Source organism: Tupaia chinensis, unplaced genomic scaffold (genome assembly GCF_000334495.1).
Source record: "Tupaia chinensis unplaced genomic scaffold, TupChi_1.0 Scaffold148904_1, whole genome shotgun sequence".
In the NCBI taxonomy this organism is placed as follows: domain Eukaryota; kingdom Metazoa; phylum Chordata; class Mammalia; order Scandentia; family Tupaiidae; genus Tupaia; species Tupaia belangeri.
The window spans coordinates 1,131,278-1,148,528 of record NW_006208752.1 but is presented as its reverse complement, the minus strand read 5'-3'; the positions used below and the strand labels follow the sequence as shown (position 1 = coordinate 1,148,528).

Below are 17,251 nucleotides of genomic sequence, written 5' to 3'. Positions count from 1 at the left end.
AAAAAAAAAAAAAAAAAAAAAACCAACCATTTTTGCTACCTAGTCTGAGCTTAGTCTTGGTCAGGACAAAATAAGCCTCCAGCCAGCTGCAGTCATGAGCCTGGGGAACAAGACATCTGACTAGCACTGGGTTTTGTTTCTTTGGTGAGTCTTCCAATGGTTTCATTTCTATGCAATAGTTGTTCCTTTTCTAGTTTGTTACACATGAATTGATAAAAAAAAGGAGTAAGAAGCCAAAGCATGGCTGCAAAGGGATTGCATATAGGGTACAATTTAGGCCTAAAAGCAGAATGGACTAGAGAAAGCTCAGAAACCATCAGATGATGAAAGGCAGGTTAGCTAGAAGGTATCAGTGATCCTCAAGGACCAGAGGTCAGCCTACTAGAAGACAGGAAGTGAGTCAGGTGGCACCCCCACTGGGGGGTGAGGGAGGGGGATACACAAAGTTCTCAGAAGTCCTCAGAGGAAGGTAATCAAATATCCAGAACTTTTCTCTAAATCTGCTATTAGATAAAGAAGTAACCATGGACCCTGCAGATCAAATAAGGCATGTAACATGAACCTTCCTAGAGTCTGGAAGACGACCCCGGAGTTAACCCCAGTCTGTACCCTCTTCTTTCTTGGTCTAGATTGAGGAGAGCCTTCAGGGTTAGCCTTTAGGGAGAACCTTCTAAGATGGAAGAATTGGGAAAGGCAAGTAATCCTGAGTGAGTCCAAGAAGTACTTGCCTGGGACAAAACTATAGATCTGAGTCCAGCAACACAGGCAAAGCAAACAAAGACTTAGTGGTGAAGAACTTGAAATGAAAAAAGCTCATAGAGAGAAACAAGCCCAAAAGTTAAGTATGGAAGACAGCCAGCCAGTTCCTTCCCCCTCCTGCCAAATTAGTGGAAATGCGAGAAATGAAAGGCTCTGTCATCCAGAAACATTTCTCTTTCAGCTTTTAATTGAACACACAAAACTACTCAAGCACTGCAGAACAAGTCTACAGGGCTAGTTTTTACACTCAACAATAACCATAACACACTTGGAGTGTATCATCTGAGAGTGATAATGTGAGCTCACTTCTGGAGCCACATTAGGAATGTGACAATAAGAGACTGTCTGGTTTTCCAAACTCTGTTCCCAAAATGTGGAGTAAATTTTTCGGGAAAGCAGCACTAAACTTGCATTATACCCCAGGAGGCCACTAGAGTGCTCCAGAGTCATGAATTCACATTCCAGCTGGGGGATTCAAACTTCTGCTAAAATTATTATAGCCAGATATGGACTTTCATTGCCTTTGGTTGGTTTTCCACGAGCAGAAATGATAGTCAGATGCTGACTGGAACACAGGAAAAAGGATCAAATGAATGGGCCTTACCTAAGCTTCTGGGACACTTTGCTAAAATTAGAGAGCAACTATTTCAACCTTGAGAAAAGAGATGGAAGTTAGATGGTATTCTGTGGATCATGTTAGAAAAATCTAACTATAAACCAGGCTTCCCTGTCCCCGCCCCTGTAATTAGATCTATCTATTGTAAAGAAACTGATTTTATGGCAATTCCTAGTCTGAGGTGTTTTGTTTTGTTTTGGGTAAAATATGATTTACATTTTCAACATGTGAACCATATAAAAGTTAAAAGTCTACATATAGGCTTGAAAAATTGCATCTGTAGTGGTCAATGTGCCTAACTGGACAAAATCCTGTTTTCTTCCCTTCTTGTGTGTTGGCTGGGCTTTAATCCTTTACCCAATGTATTTGGGGCTGAGATGCCTCCTTAATTCACTGGGACTGCTTTCAAGATGAATTAAAATAAAATATAGATATATGTGAAGGTCTTCTGTAAAATATGAAGTGATAAAGTGTTAACTATTATCATCAGTTATTACCGCAATTAGAGGCCTCAAGCTTAAGCATTAGCATATGTTGCTTGAGTGACACCATAACTTGGTGGACCATAACTTGGTGGAAAGATAAAGATAAACAGAGGGGCAGACATAGGCCTTTTTGGTTTATCTGAACATTTTACTTTTAATTCTAGGCTTATGGACAATGGGTTTTTTTTTAAACAGAGGGGCAGACATAGGCCTTTTTGGTTTATCTGAACATTTTACTTTTAATTCTAGGCTTATGGACAATGGGTTTTTTTTTTTTTTTTTTTTTTTTTTTGTTTTGTTTTTAAATGCAAGAGTTTCAGGAAATAGTTTAGTCATTTTGAATTTTAAAAGTACAGAGGAAAACAAATGTGTAAAAGGATTATACACTTAATATTTGAACCTCAGCTGTATTACTAAGCAGCTAAAGATTATACACCCAGTGGTGTAAAGAAAACATAGTGAACTTTAAGCCATCCACTTTAGGGAAGTCAGGAATGGCCCAACAGCTGCAGGCTCAGTTGAATCAACATTTCTATTATAGACATCAGCTACAAGCAATTCCTATCTAACCTTTGCGCAAGATGGCTTATGCATGCTAACATGATCAGGTATGTATGTATGGTTTCATTTTCTGTTCCTATATATTTATGCCCTCCAAGGCAAAGTTTTAATAAGCAAAGGTGAGAGAGAGGAAGTAAAGAGCCTAGGGTAATTCACAAAGAGCATAGTCACTATCCGAACAAGTAAATGCTGGGGTTGGTAATGAAAATAAATCACCAAAAAGAGTCACATTAAATTACTAGTAATTTCTGATACTCAAATTGATTCCTTTTTTCCTGGCCACATAAAATTAGTTTGCACCCTACACCAAATAAAAGACAAGCATTTTGCAGTGCATGTTTTCAAGTTTTGTTTCATACACATAAATAATAAATATAATTAAATATCACCAATAATAATTTTACTTCTTCTAACCTCTTGGGATTGCCTATAAGGCTCCAAATCAATGTGTGTCTCATCTCTGCCTCCCCGAAGAAAATTAGGATTGCAGAATATGGTGTTTCTAGCATCATACCATCCACTAAAGATTCTACAGCAATAAAAACTGCAAGTGTTAGAGGGGAAATTGAGTTTACAATGTATATATTACCAAATCTCCTCATTCACTCAATCTCTAAACACACGAGTCACATACATATTTAATTTATAGATGTGGCAGGTGAATCCCAAAGAGGTTAAAAAAAAATCTGTCTTACTGAAAAAATGCTAATTAGTAGCAGATTTAAGACTAGCACCCAGACTTCCTAAATTCTACGTAAGTGCTCTTTCTACAACACTGCACATCTTTTGGTACTCTGCAAAATGTTGTGTTTAAAACACAAAACAGAGTAGAATAATACCATTTTCCATTTCTTTTTATTTCTCTTTTTGTCAGAAGGTGTGCATGTTCACTGTGTGTGCGTGTGTGTATGTGTATGTGTGTGAAAGAGAGAGAGAAAGCACCCCCTCTATGGGGCATGGTTACTATGCAATCCATTTTCTTCCATTTCTCCATCCCATGAGGATTTGGGGTATGCACACACATGCGCCTGGTATATTTTTCAAGCTGGTGTGGCTTGGCTGGGAATTGAACTGCAGTCGGCCATGTGGGATCTGGCTCACCACACAAAAGACTTAAAAGCTGCATTATGGGGCCAAACTAGAACAGTATAATGTCAAGTAAAGAGTAATGTAGTTTTAAATGCCATTTAGATTCCTTTCATAGTTTATGGGGCTCCTTACATTTATCAAATCTGTGTGGACTATAATTTAAAAATACACAGAGCTATGGTACCATGGTATCAATTTGGGGTTGTTAGGATATTTAATTCTGAAAAAAAGCACAATTCACATTTCATTTTGCCAGTGTATAAGCAAAGCTAACATGAGGGGGACTTGAAAAAGTGTGGAAAATGGAACAAAAGTCTGAGTTTATATTAGTGTAAAAAAAATGGAAACTGACAGTTTTTTCATGAAATGCATTTTCCATAAACTTTTTCAAGACCCCTTGTGCTCTACGGAGGTTGTGTGAAATTATAAGTGCAGGGAACCAGCAGTTAGTGTAATGGCTATATCACTGGACTCCCACGTAGTTGACTGCGGTTCGTGTCCCGGACCCAGTGGCTTAAAAATCACGCCAGGCGCGTGTGCGTGCGTGCCCAAGATCCCGAGAGGAGAATGGAGGAGAAGGGATTGCGGCGTGCCCATCCCCCCTGGGGGGTGATTTCTTGCTTTCTGTCTCTATGTCTCTCTCTGTCTGTCTGTCGAGTGCACGTGCCCTATAGCGAGAAAAAAAAAACAAAAAATACAACATTCTCCAAAAAAAAAAGAAATTATAAGTGCACTATAGGCATTTTCTGTAAAAGTAAAATAATGCAAAAGCAGATGTGGCTCATGGTAACTGTACCTATCGGACCAAAGTATTTATTTAATTTTAACTCAAACTAGAATATATATATATTAAATCTCAAGAATGTGTTACTAATAAATGACTTAGGTCAACTGTGCATTTTAATTTTTCTCCTTTTCAGAAAAGGAACAAGAAGAGTGTATTTGGGAATCAAGAGATGTGGACTCGCTCAGAGTTCTCCTTTTGGACATATGGAAACCAAAGGGATCCAAACTGGTTGATGGCTAAGATTCCTTATAGTTTCAAATGGAGCAGCTCCTCATCAGGCATTAAAAACATTCAACTCTTTTGGTATCTACAACGGATGAAAGGACATCTTTTTTTATTTTTTTTTGAGAAATATTTTTGCTCTAAGGCATGTGTGCTTGCATGAGAGACAGAAAACAAGAAATCACCCTCACGCCGCTCCCCCCATTGGGGGATGGCCATATTGCAATCCCTTCTCCTCTATTATCTTCTTGGGATTTTCAGTGTGCACGCTCTCTCCCCTGGTGTGAGATTCAAGGCACCAGGTCCGGGACTTGAACTGGGATCAGACACACAGGGGTTCATAAACATTATGCCATCTGCTGTTCCCAAAGAATGGTTTCTTTCTTTCTCTCTTTCTTCCTTTTTTTTTTTTAAGAGGTTTTGCTATAGGGTGCAAGAGTTTCCCAGAAAGACAGAGAGGGACAGAAAGTGAGAAATCACCCCCCAGGGGGGATGGCCACGCCGCAATCCCTTCTCCTCCGTTCTCCCCTCGGGATCATGGGCATGTACACACACGTGCCCGGGGTGAGTTTAAGCCATCAGATCTGGGACTCAAACCGTGGTCAACTACATGGGAGTCCAGTGACATAGCCATTACACAAACTGCTGGTCCCAAGAATGGTTTATTAGCCATCACAGAAATTAGCATTCACCTAAGGATTCAATATTTAACGTTAGTTAGATAAAGTCACAAATAAAATGTGACTGTGGGAGATTGTGAAATAAACTCTGCACCTAAAACCTGTAACATGACTAGTTAATAATGGATTTTGGTTGGGAATACAGAAGCCTCAGAGTCATTCTATTTTTAACATAGAGGTACTGGGAGGTGGGCTACGGAAAATGTTCAGGTGAGAAATCACTGCCCACACCAAGTCAACCAGAGGAGCCTCATAACGCCCTATGCTAACTCCTGTGAACACAAGCACCTGCCTGCAACATAAACTGCAATGCTGATTATGTATAGTTATGAATGATCTCTAATCACCGGCTAATACAATTCAAAGGTTACACAAATCAACACATGGCACACAGCCCCTTGGCAGGAGCCCCCCAGATAATGGTTTTGATCTGAAAATGTAAAATAACCTATTTATGAACACACAGGTCTAAAGCTGATATGCCCTTAAGACTATGCAACTGTGCCATTTCCAGTCTAGACAACTTGAAATTAAACCACATATATTGCTTCCTTTACCTTCTGTAGGGTGAATGGCATCCAAGAAGAGCTGCTTGTTTGACCATTTATCCCCACTTCCTAAAAACAATCACAGAAATGGAAAGTGAGACGCTATTCCTAGTATAGACACACATACTATAAAAGTAAGACTTTACACAAAATAACTGAATATGAAACGTCACACAAAGGAGCACGATTTTATTTCAATTATGCAATTATCAGTTTGGCATTTGCCAACTAAAACAATGAGGTTATATAGAAAATGGATTAAAATAAGCAAATTTTTATCCTTTATGAGATATACTGTATAACTATACTACACTGAATAATTTCTGCATGTTTAATCAAGGTAATTTGAAGATCAGTAAAGGGGAATGACAAAGCTGATGCTTTATCTAAAGAATGTCTCTTCACCGGAAGCACAGGGAAAAGATATCAATACAGGAAACATAACTAAGAAGCTGAAATGAAGGTGAAAATTAAATTCAGATTAAGCAAAAGGTTATACACAGGAACACACAAGCACACATGTCCAAACACAGAAGACGGCTGCAATTATAGCCTCATTCAGGAAACACAGAATGCTTCACATGTGGCCATGCAAATAGGATGATATAAGTGTCAGATGAGTAGGTTTATGGTCATCACGACACTAACATGCAGGGAGATGCTAAAGAAACCCAACCTATAGGACGCGTGGCTGCGCTGAGCCAGATGGGAAGGTTTATCTTTCATGTGAAAGAAGAACAGGAGTCCTGAACTACGAGAGAAGAGATCTTAAGATGAGTCCTGACTAGGTTCAAGGGCTCATCGAGATCATAACGAGAGAGGTGTTCAGCATAGAGGGAGAGGAGAGTGCAGTAAGACTCTAGTGCCTTCAGGAAATAAAGTTCTGAGACTGATGGAGATGCAGCAGAGTCTGGCGAATGTGAAATACAGAGATGGGGAAAAAGAGCTAGGTTACGACTGAAGTGGAGAAAGAGGTCCACAAGAATCCTCGAGTGTCAAGGTACAGAAGTGGTGGGACTTCTCACAAGAATTTGAAACTGGTAAGATCTCGGGAAGTAGGAAAATGCGGTCATGATATGAAGGCGGCCAAACACGAGAATAGCAAAAGAAAATGAATGGATAAGAGGCTGCGAAGACTGTTTTACACAAATACATGTGAAGAGAAGCAATTTCAGGATTCAGATGAAACTCTGAAGATAGAGACGAATATAGATTTGAGTAGGAATCCAAGTGAAGGAGATGTGCAATTATCTGCAGAGTCTCCAGAGAATGAATCTGCCTGCGTCAGGAGCTGATGGCATGGAAGCAAGCACGGGGGAGGAGAAGGCCAAGGCAGCGTGTGGAAGCAGTACTCAAAGTGGCTTCACAATGGAGGTGACCAAGAAACCTTAATGGAGGGTGGAAGGCACCAATACCTTTTTCCGGAACATTAGGCTTCTCCTTTTTGTGCTTATATTTGCTGACAATTTTGTGGAATAAGTTCTTTTTCTGAGACTGGAAAGGACCTACAGACAATATTAATATAAATAGATTTTAAATTCAATGTTTCATAAAACAGTAGTGTAAGCTTTTAAACAACTGTGCTCTCATCCCTCTGGTGGAATAAGCAAATGGAGTCACAAGGAATGTCATCTTGCATCTTCATTTGCTTAACTGGGCTCAGCCCCCTTCTTTAGGCTTATTTAAAACCCAATGAAGGGCTAGCTGGTGGTACAGTGGTTAAGGTGGCTGAATTTCAATGGCTGGCGGTATGGTCAGTCCTGGACCCAGCAGTTTGAAAATCATGCTGGGTGTGTGTTTGTGCATATCCCAAATCATGAGAAAATGGGGAGAAGAAATTGCAGTGTGGTCATCCCCCATGAGGAGTGATTTTTTTTACTTTCCTGCTCTCTCTCTGGCGAGCACATACACCCTATAGCAAATTACAAAATAAAAGCATAAGACTCAGAGAAATTTTCTCTAGAAATGTATTGGGCGGAAGCCTCCATTAGGGCTGGGACTCCCTAAGCAAAAACTACAGATTTAGTGAGTAGAAACAGACTAAAAACAGCAACAGCACAGAGTGGCTACAGTCTATAATAGAGAAAAGATTTTAGACTCCCAAATACCATGAAGAAAAGGATGGCATATGCATTTCATCTTTCCTGGGAAAGTGATTTTCACAAGAACAGCACTTTCAGGGTAACAGCTGACCTGAGCACATTAGACAGCTTTCTGGTCTTTTCTGAGGATATTCTAGGAAGAAAAAAGTGTCTTAAAACTAGAAAAATATTTACCAAAATTCTTTTTTTCTGGGTGGGAGGAGGAGAAGTCTCAGATTCTCCTTAGTTTTCACAGATAAAGAAAACAGTAAAGATTTTTCAGTTAATAATCAGAAATACCAACAACGGCACTGACCTCCCCAAAGCAGCCTGTTTCCTATACTTTATGGATATTCCTATGAGGCTGATTTAACATTGTTACATAACTTCTGTTTCCTCATCCGGACATAGTGATCATAAGAGTCTGACACTCGGGGTTGCTGTGAGGAAGATGTCCCATTGCAGGTCTCCACCTTCCAGCATCTGCACTCACAGGCTTTGCCTTCCGCCTGCAAGAACCATCTATGCTATGGTCTAGTCTGCCCCTCCATCTGTGTGCCAGCCTAGCCTCCCTGTCTGGTGCATCATTATTCTCCCTCTTACGGGCCATCTCATCAGCACATAAATATATATTATTTCTCCCAACTTCAAAACAACGCCCCCCCACCCCCAACCAAGGCTTCTCAAGCTCAAACTTCCCTCATGTCAGTTACTGCCCCAGTTCTTGGTTTCTGCCCTGTTTCAAAACCCTCCTCAGAAAGGTTGCCTGTACTCACTGTCTCCAGTTTCTCTCTCCAGTCTGCCTTCTCTCACTGCCCTGCTGCTCACAAGGCTGCTCTTCTCAGGGTCATCAGGGAACCCATGCTGTGAAGTCTGCTGCTGGTCCTCACTGTACTGGCTGTGCCTGCTGACATGGCCGAGTTCTCCTGCCACACCCACTGCCTCGAATACTTCCATCTCTGGGCAGAATTCTAAGATACCACTTCTCTTGCTTTCTCTCCTTTCTCACTGAGTGTTCCCTGTCTCTTTTGCTGCCTCCTCTCTCCTCTGACTTAATTTTGGAATGCCCTGGGTCTGGTCTTTGTCTTCTTCTCTGTGTACTCTCCCTCCTATGGTGACTGCCTCTAAGTATCAGGGCTTTAAATATCAGCTACAGTCCGATGACTCACAAATGCACTGCTCCAGCCAGACCTGTTCTGCGTAGTTGAAAAGCCAGCAATCTTACACCATCTTACTTACAAGGACTCTGATTCACAGTCCCATTACCTCTGTAACCTCAACTCCTCCTCTTTTGCTCCTCTCTAGCTGCACTGGCAGTCTCCTGAACAGGCAGTCTCACTCCTACTTTGGGGACCTTAGTGCCAGCTGTTACCTCTGCCTAAAAATGCTCTTCTCCAGACATCCACATGGCTGACTTCCTCATCACCTTCAAAGCTCTGCTGAAATACCTTCAGACCACCCTAAGTAAATCTGCAACCAGACCTCATACCAGTATCTTGTGATCTCCCTTCCCCTTCACTGACTTCCAAAGACAGCTTTATTAGAATAGAATTCATATAGTGTATAGATTACCCATTTGAAGTACTTAATTCCATGGCTTTGCTTTTATATTCACAGGTATCTGTAACCATCACTGATTTTAGAATATTTAATTATCGCTATTATCCCTCCTAGATCTGCCTTTCCCCATCCCTAAGCAATCACTAATTATTTTCTGTCTCTCTAGATTTGCCTATCCCAAAAATTTCATACAACTCTGTCTTGTATGTGTCTCATATATGTTCTCGACTGCCTTTTTGACGTGTTTTCAAGGTTCATCCATGCTGCAGCATATTATCAGGCTGAATAATATTCCATTGTATAGATATAATTTATTTTTTGAACAGTTTCTGTATTTTGGACATTATGAATAATGCTATTCTAAAAATTCATGTAAACAATTTTACATGAACATATATGTTCATTCCTCTTAAGCATATACCTAGAAGTGGAACTATTGGTCACATGGTAACTATGATTAAACTTTTAAGGAACTGCCAGACTATTTAATAAAGCAGCTGCACCATTTTACATTCCCACTAGTAACATAACATATAAGGATCTCAATTTTTCTATATCACCACCAACATTTATTGTTATTTGTCTCTTTCATTCTGGCTATCCATGGATGTTAAGTGGCATTTTTCTCACTGGGTTTGATTTGTACTTCCCTGACGAGTGATGATATCAAGCATCTTTTCATGTAGTTACATGCCACTTGTTTATTTATTTTTTTTTTAAATAAATGTTTGTTAGATTACTTGCCCAGTTTTGACTGACTTTTTCTTTTTTCTTTTTTTTTCTTTTTTTAAGTTGCCAGAGCACGCATGTGCAAGGCAGAGAGAAAGATAGAATGAGAGGGAGGACTAGAACACCTCTCAATGGGACATGGTCCTTTCACAATCCAGTCTTCATTCTGTTGGGATTTTGAGCACACATGCAACATTCAACATTTTATATATATATATATTTTTTTTTTAAGTCACTGGGCTAGGATTCAAATTGTGGTCAGTTATGTGGGATCTGATTCCCTTTATTACTGGGCAACTGGACTGGGCCAGGTAACTTATCTTTTTAATTGTTGAGTTGTAAGAGTTCTTTACATATTCAACCTAAAAGTTTCATCAGATATGTGATTGGCCAAGCATTTTCTTCCATTCTGTGGGGTTTCTTTTCACTTTCTTGACAGTGCCCTTTGAAGGACAAATTTTAAAAACTTTTGATATAGTCCAATTCATTAATGTCTTGTTGTGTGAACATTGGTGTCATTATCTAAAGATCCACTGTCAATTCTGAGATCACAGAGATTTACACCTATGTTTTCTTTGACAAGCGTTTATAGTTTTGGCTCTTATATTTAAGTCTTTGATCTATTTTAAGTTTAATTTTGTATTAAGAAAGCCCACCTTCATTCTTCTGCATGTGGAAATTCAGTTGTGCCAGCACCATTCTTTGAAAAAAAAAAAATTATCTTCCTATTGGATAGTCTTGGTATCCCTGTTGGAAATCAACTGGCCAAAAAAATATGGGTGTATTTCTGGACCTTGGATTTTACTGCATTGATCTATTGATCTTTACATCTATGTTTACACAGTACAACACTGTCTCAATAACTGCTATTTCACAGTTTTGGAATGAACTACTACTTCTTAATTTTCAAGATTGTTTTGGCTATTTTGAATCTCTTGCAATTCCATATCAACTTTAGGTTCATCTGTCAATTTCTACCAATAACTCAGCTATGATTCGGTGAATCAATATGGAGTGTTTCCATTAACACAATTAGTCCTCTGATTCATGAGCAAGAGACATTTTTCCATTTATTACTAACATACTTCTTTCAACAATGTTTTATAGTTTTGTATTATACTTTTTTTTTTTTTTGAAGAGACTTTTGCTATAGGGGTGCGTGCACTTGCCAGGCAGAGACAGACAGAGAGATAGAAAGCAAGAAATCACCCCCCAGGGGGGATGGCCATGCCGCAATCCCTTCTCCTCCATTCTCCTCTTGGGATATTGGGCACGCACGCACACGTGCCGGCATCAGTTTAAGCCACCAGGTCTGGGTCTCGAACCGCGGTCGACTATGTGGGAGTCCAGTGACATAGCCATTACACTAACTGCTGGTCCCTTGTATTATACTTCTTTTGTTAAATCTAATCTTAAGTACTTTATGCTTTTGGATGTTACTGTAAATAAAACTTTTTATATTTTTATTTTTGGATTATTCACTGCAAATATACAGAAATATATTAGTTTTTGTCTAATGATCTTATCTTGAAACCCAAATTTTCTATACACAAGATCAAGTCATCTGAGAACAAAGATAGTTTTACTTCTTCCTTTCTAATCTAGATGGCTTTTGTTATTCCTTATCTAAATGCCCTGGCTAGAACCTCTAGTACAAGGTTGAGCAGGAGTAGTGGGAATGGACATCCTTGTCTTCTTCCTGAGCTTAGAGGAGAAGCATCCAAGCTTTTACTAACATTAAGTATGATGTTAGCTGTATGTTTTCTGTAGATGCTTTTATCAGGTTGAGAAGATTTCTTTCTATTCTTAGCTTGTTTAGTGTTTTTATCATGAAAAGGTAATAGATTTTAGTCAAATGCTTTTTTTCCTTTAAATTTATTTAGATGATTGCATAAATTTTCTTTTCTATTTCATTGATTTATAACATTACTTGATTTTTAGATAATAAACAACCTTGCAAATCTATGGTAAAATCCCACTTAGTCATGGTGTATAACTCTTCTTATATGTTACTAGATTTGGTTTCCTAGTATTATGTTGAGGATTTTTTATGTCTATATACATAAGAGATGTTGATCTGTAGTTCTTATTTCTTGGGATATCTTTGTTCAGCTTTAACATTAGTGTAATATGGGACTCATACAGAATGAATTAGGAAGTGCTCACTCCTATTCTAATTTTTGGATTTGTTAACGAGTAACTTATTAATTCCTTAAATGTTTGGTAGAATCCAGTACTGAGGGACCAACAGATGGCGTAATGGTTACGTCACTGGACTCCCCTGAGGTTGACTGTGTTTTAAGTCCCAGATCCAGTGGTTTAAAACGTATGCCAGGCATGTGTCCAAAATCCTGAGAGGAGAAGGGATTGTGGCATGGCCATGCCCCTGGGGAGAGATTTCTCACTTTCTGTCTCTCTGTTTTTCCAGCAAGCACAGGTATGCTATAAAATCTCTGTTAAAGAGACAGAGAGAGAGAGAATCTAATGTTGAGGCCATGTGAGTCTGGGTTTTTTGTTTCTTTGTTTTTGGTCCCTGTGTACTTTTTAGATCAATCATTTTAAAATAAGTAATAATATCTTCTATTCAATTTGTTTTCCAAAAATTTGTCTTCTTTTTTCTCTTGGTCAACCTAGTTAATTGTTTCTCAATTTTGTTCATCCTCTCAAAGAGCTAGTTTTATGTTTCACTTGACTTTTCTGCTGTTTTTCTATTCTTTAATTAATTTCATCTCACTGATTTTTTTCTCTAATCTTTATTATTTCCTTCCTTCTGTTTCTTTGGTTCCCTTTGTTCTTTTTCTAGTGTTGTAAGGTAGAAGGCTACATTATTGATCTTAGATCTTTCTTTTTTCTTAATATAGGCATTCCAAGCTCTAAATTTCCCTCAAGACATTGTTTTAAGTGTATCCCTTAAGTTTTAGTATACTGTGTCTTCATTTTTTTATTCTTTGTACAGTACTTTCTGATTTCCCTTTGACTTCTTCTTTAATACACTAGTTATCTAGGAATATGCAGTTTAATTTCCACATATTTGTGAATTTCCCAACTTTTCCTACTATGATTTTTACTTTCATTTCACTGTGGTCAGAGAACATTACATTATTTCGATACTTTTAACTTTACTGGTTTATTTTACAGTAGTATGTGGTCTATTCTGAGGATTGTTCCATGTGTACTTGAGAAGAACATAAACTCTGCTATTGTTGAATAAGGTGTTGTACATATATCTATAAGTTCCAGTTGGTTTATAGTGTTATTCTAGTTTTTTTCCCTGGCTGATCCTCTGCTTAGTTGCTTGATCAACCTACTCCCCCAACCCCCCATAGCACTTCCCACCTTCAAACACTTTAAATTCCTGATGTAGGCTTGTTTATTGTTTGGCTCCTCCCACTATAATGTAACCTCCACGGCAGTGGCATTCTTTGATTTCACTCAAAGACAGCTAAGTGCCTAGAACGGTGCTTAGCACAAAGAGTGGTTCTCAATATATATTTGTTGCATGAATAAATAAATAAAGTTCTTAAAAGACTGGCACAAAATGAGAGTTTCAGAAATGACAGTTGCTGCTCTTAATACTGATGCAATCTATATGTGTTTTCTGATGATTACACAAATTCATCCTTGTAAATAATCAATATCGAATACTTCTTAACTAAATGACAGTGGTTTGAAATGGAAATAGAAGATGTCTCCTTTGGGGAAAAGGTGAGCAAATAAGATAAAAGAAAATAGGTTTTGAAAATATATCATGTGCATATAGTATACTAATATTATAGGTGTTTTCTATAACTTGTTGGCAGTCACTACCCCATGTATTTCATATGACCCAGGAGACTGCAAGAAGGTGCACCTGAATGATACATAGGGAATCATGGAAAAACAGAAGTAGGAGAAAGCAGAAAAACAATTTTGAGACTTCTCTGGATCATACAGATCCTAGTGAAATTAATAATATCTGTAGGAGAAATAATAATGATAAGGTCTTGGCTCGCAGGGAGAATGATATAAAAAAGTGGTTCCCAGATGCAAACTGATTTGATATAAGGAATGGGTTAGGAAAGAAGGAAAGGATATATTTTTTCAGATCCAACCGTACTGAGAAGCCTAAAAGGTAAAATTTACGGACAAGCTAAAGATAGAGCTTGTCTACTTTGCTACCAATAATGAATGCCCCGAGTGGTTTTGTACATAGGCAAGCGTCTATAAACTGAAATTTAAAAAATTCCTTCCTTCTAGCCGTCCCCAAACTAGCTTATAAAACTACTCCAAGTAAATGACAAATTTAGATAAAAAGTGACAAACTTGAAAAAAAAGTACTAGATAAGATGTAACTGTAGCCACTGAAAAGCAGCATTTTGAAGAGTCAAGAGTGAACAACTTGATTTCTGCCCAACAGCAAGGTATGTACAAGCATTTAATATTTATCTAATGAACAAAGTCAAAATGTGCAATAACTAGCAACTATGAGAACATCTGCTATCTTTTTTCTTTAGTTAATGTTTTATTAATGTAAATGAGTCCATGGGGTGAGATGGACAGTAGTAAGTAAAAGTGGAAAAGAGAGTTTTAGAAGGGAACACGCAGAAAACAAAGAACTGACGATTGTCTTTTATTCTACTACTTTAAGCTTACATCCTGTCTTTTTCCCTGCCAAATTTCTTGAGAGAGTATTTACATCAGCTTTAGCTTCCTTGGGACAAAATCGCACACTGCTAGCATGCAAACTGGCTTAGGTATCTGATTAAGTTTTTGAGCAGGATGGTCTGTGTCATGAAGTTATCAATCCCCATTGTACCCCAATTTCATGGCTAGGTGGAAAATGGCAGTGCTAAACCACAAGCCAAGAGAATAAGAGTGTGTCAGAGGCACTAACAATAACCTTCCAAAAACATTAATGTTGAGGCCAGCAGGTGGTATAGTAGTTAGGGCACTGAATTCCCATGCAGTGGACTGCAATTTGAGTCCTGGACCCAGTAGCCTGAAACTCACGCTGGAGACATGTGTGTGCATGTCTAAAATTCCAAGAGGTGAATGGAGGAGACAAACTGGAGTGTGGCCATTCCCCCAGGAGGAAATGATTTCTCACTTTGTCTCTTTCTCCAGCAAACACACAAACCCTATAGCAAAAAGTCTCTCTCTCTAAAAAAAAAAAAAAAAGAGAGAGAAAGAGACAAAACATTAATGTTGTTCAAGGTTTACTAAAAAAATGGATATTTTGGAAGGTGAGATGCTACAGTGACACAAGAACCATTAAAGTGTTATCTAGTTTGTTAATTCTTTCAGCTGAGCAGGCAAGGTGAATTAAGGGAAATCTGTCCTTTAAAACGGTTGTCAAAAAACAAACGTTAGGCACAACTCCAGCGGTGGTGCTTTTTACCAAGGGTTCTATAGTTTCATGTCTTTAAACTATGAAAATAGAAAGGGTTTTGTTCTAAGATTAGGCTGTCGTTGTTGTATTGGACATAAAAGTACTGAGTAATCAATATAAGAAAAAATTCCTTTGCAATAACTGAAAGTGCTCCCAGCTGCTAGGCATGTGACCTGTTGACCTGAGTAAATTCTCAGGGTAAACAAGCCACTGCCACTGGACTGGACATAAATGTACTTTTAAGACACTCAAGATTATAAAAGGTATACCTTTCACATCTGCAATCATGCTGTCACCATGATGACAAAACAGTTTGGTGGCAATGAACCAAAACTCATTTGCCTCTCACAGGGCAAAATCCAGAGTTCTGCCCAAGGTGGAAGCTATAACTTCCTAATAGGAAAGGTTAGCCTGGCTACTATCGGATCTCAGTTCTCTAAAAGTCAATGTATCCTCGCCTTGGCTCAATCCCAAATGGGAATTCTGTCTTCAATCTTTCATTTTAAAATTAGCTTCCTTTATCATCACTGTGATTTTTTTTTACAATCTTAAATCCTACATTTTGAATTTCATCCTTAAAATATAAGTGTGGTTGGAAGAAACCAAGAAAGATCAACAACAGTATATTTGATAATGGGTCAAGTAATTATGTAAAGACAGAAGGGATAAAGAAGGAAAAGTAAACTCAAGGGTCAGAGCACAATTTAAACACTTTAAATTGAACTCAATCCCTTTTTCTCTGTGACCCTACTTCTGCTTGAAGACTACCATTTAAAGATCATGCACTAACAGTATACATAAAATAATATGTCAAAATAAGAAGTTAGAAGTTACATTAAATTTAGATTTAAAAATATGAACAAATCAGGCTGGACAGGTATGCAGTAGTAAAACATGATGCTCGAGTGAGGCTGATCCACAGGGGAAGATTCCTGGTTAGCATACGGAGACCTCCCCGGAAACACAGGGCAGGTGAGTGCCCGTGATCTGGGGCTGGTTGAGGTTGGTGGGTGAGGTGCGGTTTTGAGAACCTGTTGTGGGTGCTCTCTTTCATGAAATAAATAAACACTTCAAAAATATGCAAATAACTGTGAGAGAGAACAGAATCTAACACTATAAAACTGGGCTATTTTAGTTGAATTACTTGTGAATTAGATGGATAATAATTTACTGGATAATTTGGTTTTAGAAGCAAAGGGAAATTCTACTTCTAAATCATCATGTTCTGTCTTACTATAACATGTATCAAGCCCAGTTGGAATAAAGTGGCATTTAAAGCTATTTTCATCCCTTTTCCTTGTAGTGTTTTTGATGAGACCCATTACATAAGGCATGGGGCAGAGACAGTGGGGGAACAATGGGAAAAGGAAAGAGACGATTTGAAAATACAGATACAAATAAGGAGATCACTGGAAAAACAGAGGAATAATCTCAATCAGGTACTATGGTTCTGAGCTATGTAAATGTATCAATGCCTACACTTATTTCTTTTAGAAATTAGCATAATGGCTATGTCGCTGGACTCCCACGTAGTCGACCGCGGTTCGCATCCGAACCCGGTGGTTTAAAACTCATGCCAGGCGAGTGTGCGTGTGTGCCCAAGATCCTGAGAAGAGAATGGAGGAGAAGGGATTGTGGCGTGGCCATCCCCGCCTGGGGGGTGATTTCTCACTTTCTGTCTCTGTCTGGTGAGCGCATGCGTCCTATAGCAAAAACTTCTCCAAAAAAAAAAAAAAAAAAAAGGGTCAAAGGGGTGAAAAGAGAAC

General features: G+C 38.5%; 1 protein-coding gene across 5 annotated transcripts in view; it reads right to left on the bottom strand.

Annotated features, from left to right (window-relative positions):
- Positions 1-17,251, bottom strand: part of BBX (BBX high mobility group box domain containing) — a 319,247-nt gene that overhangs the window by 13,517 nt on the left and 288,479 nt on the right. For 4 of the 5 annotated variants that reach the window (XM_014585118.2, XM_006170761.3, XM_006170762.3 and 1 more), the window contains 2 exons: positions 7,163-7,252; positions 5,757-5,816 (listed from right to left, as the gene is read on the bottom strand). In XM_014585118.2, the coding sequence (XP_014440604.1) occupies positions 5,757-5,816; positions 7,163-7,252 (150 nt within the window). The remainder of the gene's footprint in view (positions 1-5,756; positions 5,817-7,162; positions 7,253-17,251) is intronic. The other variant, XM_006170763.3, reaches the window with a different exon arrangement.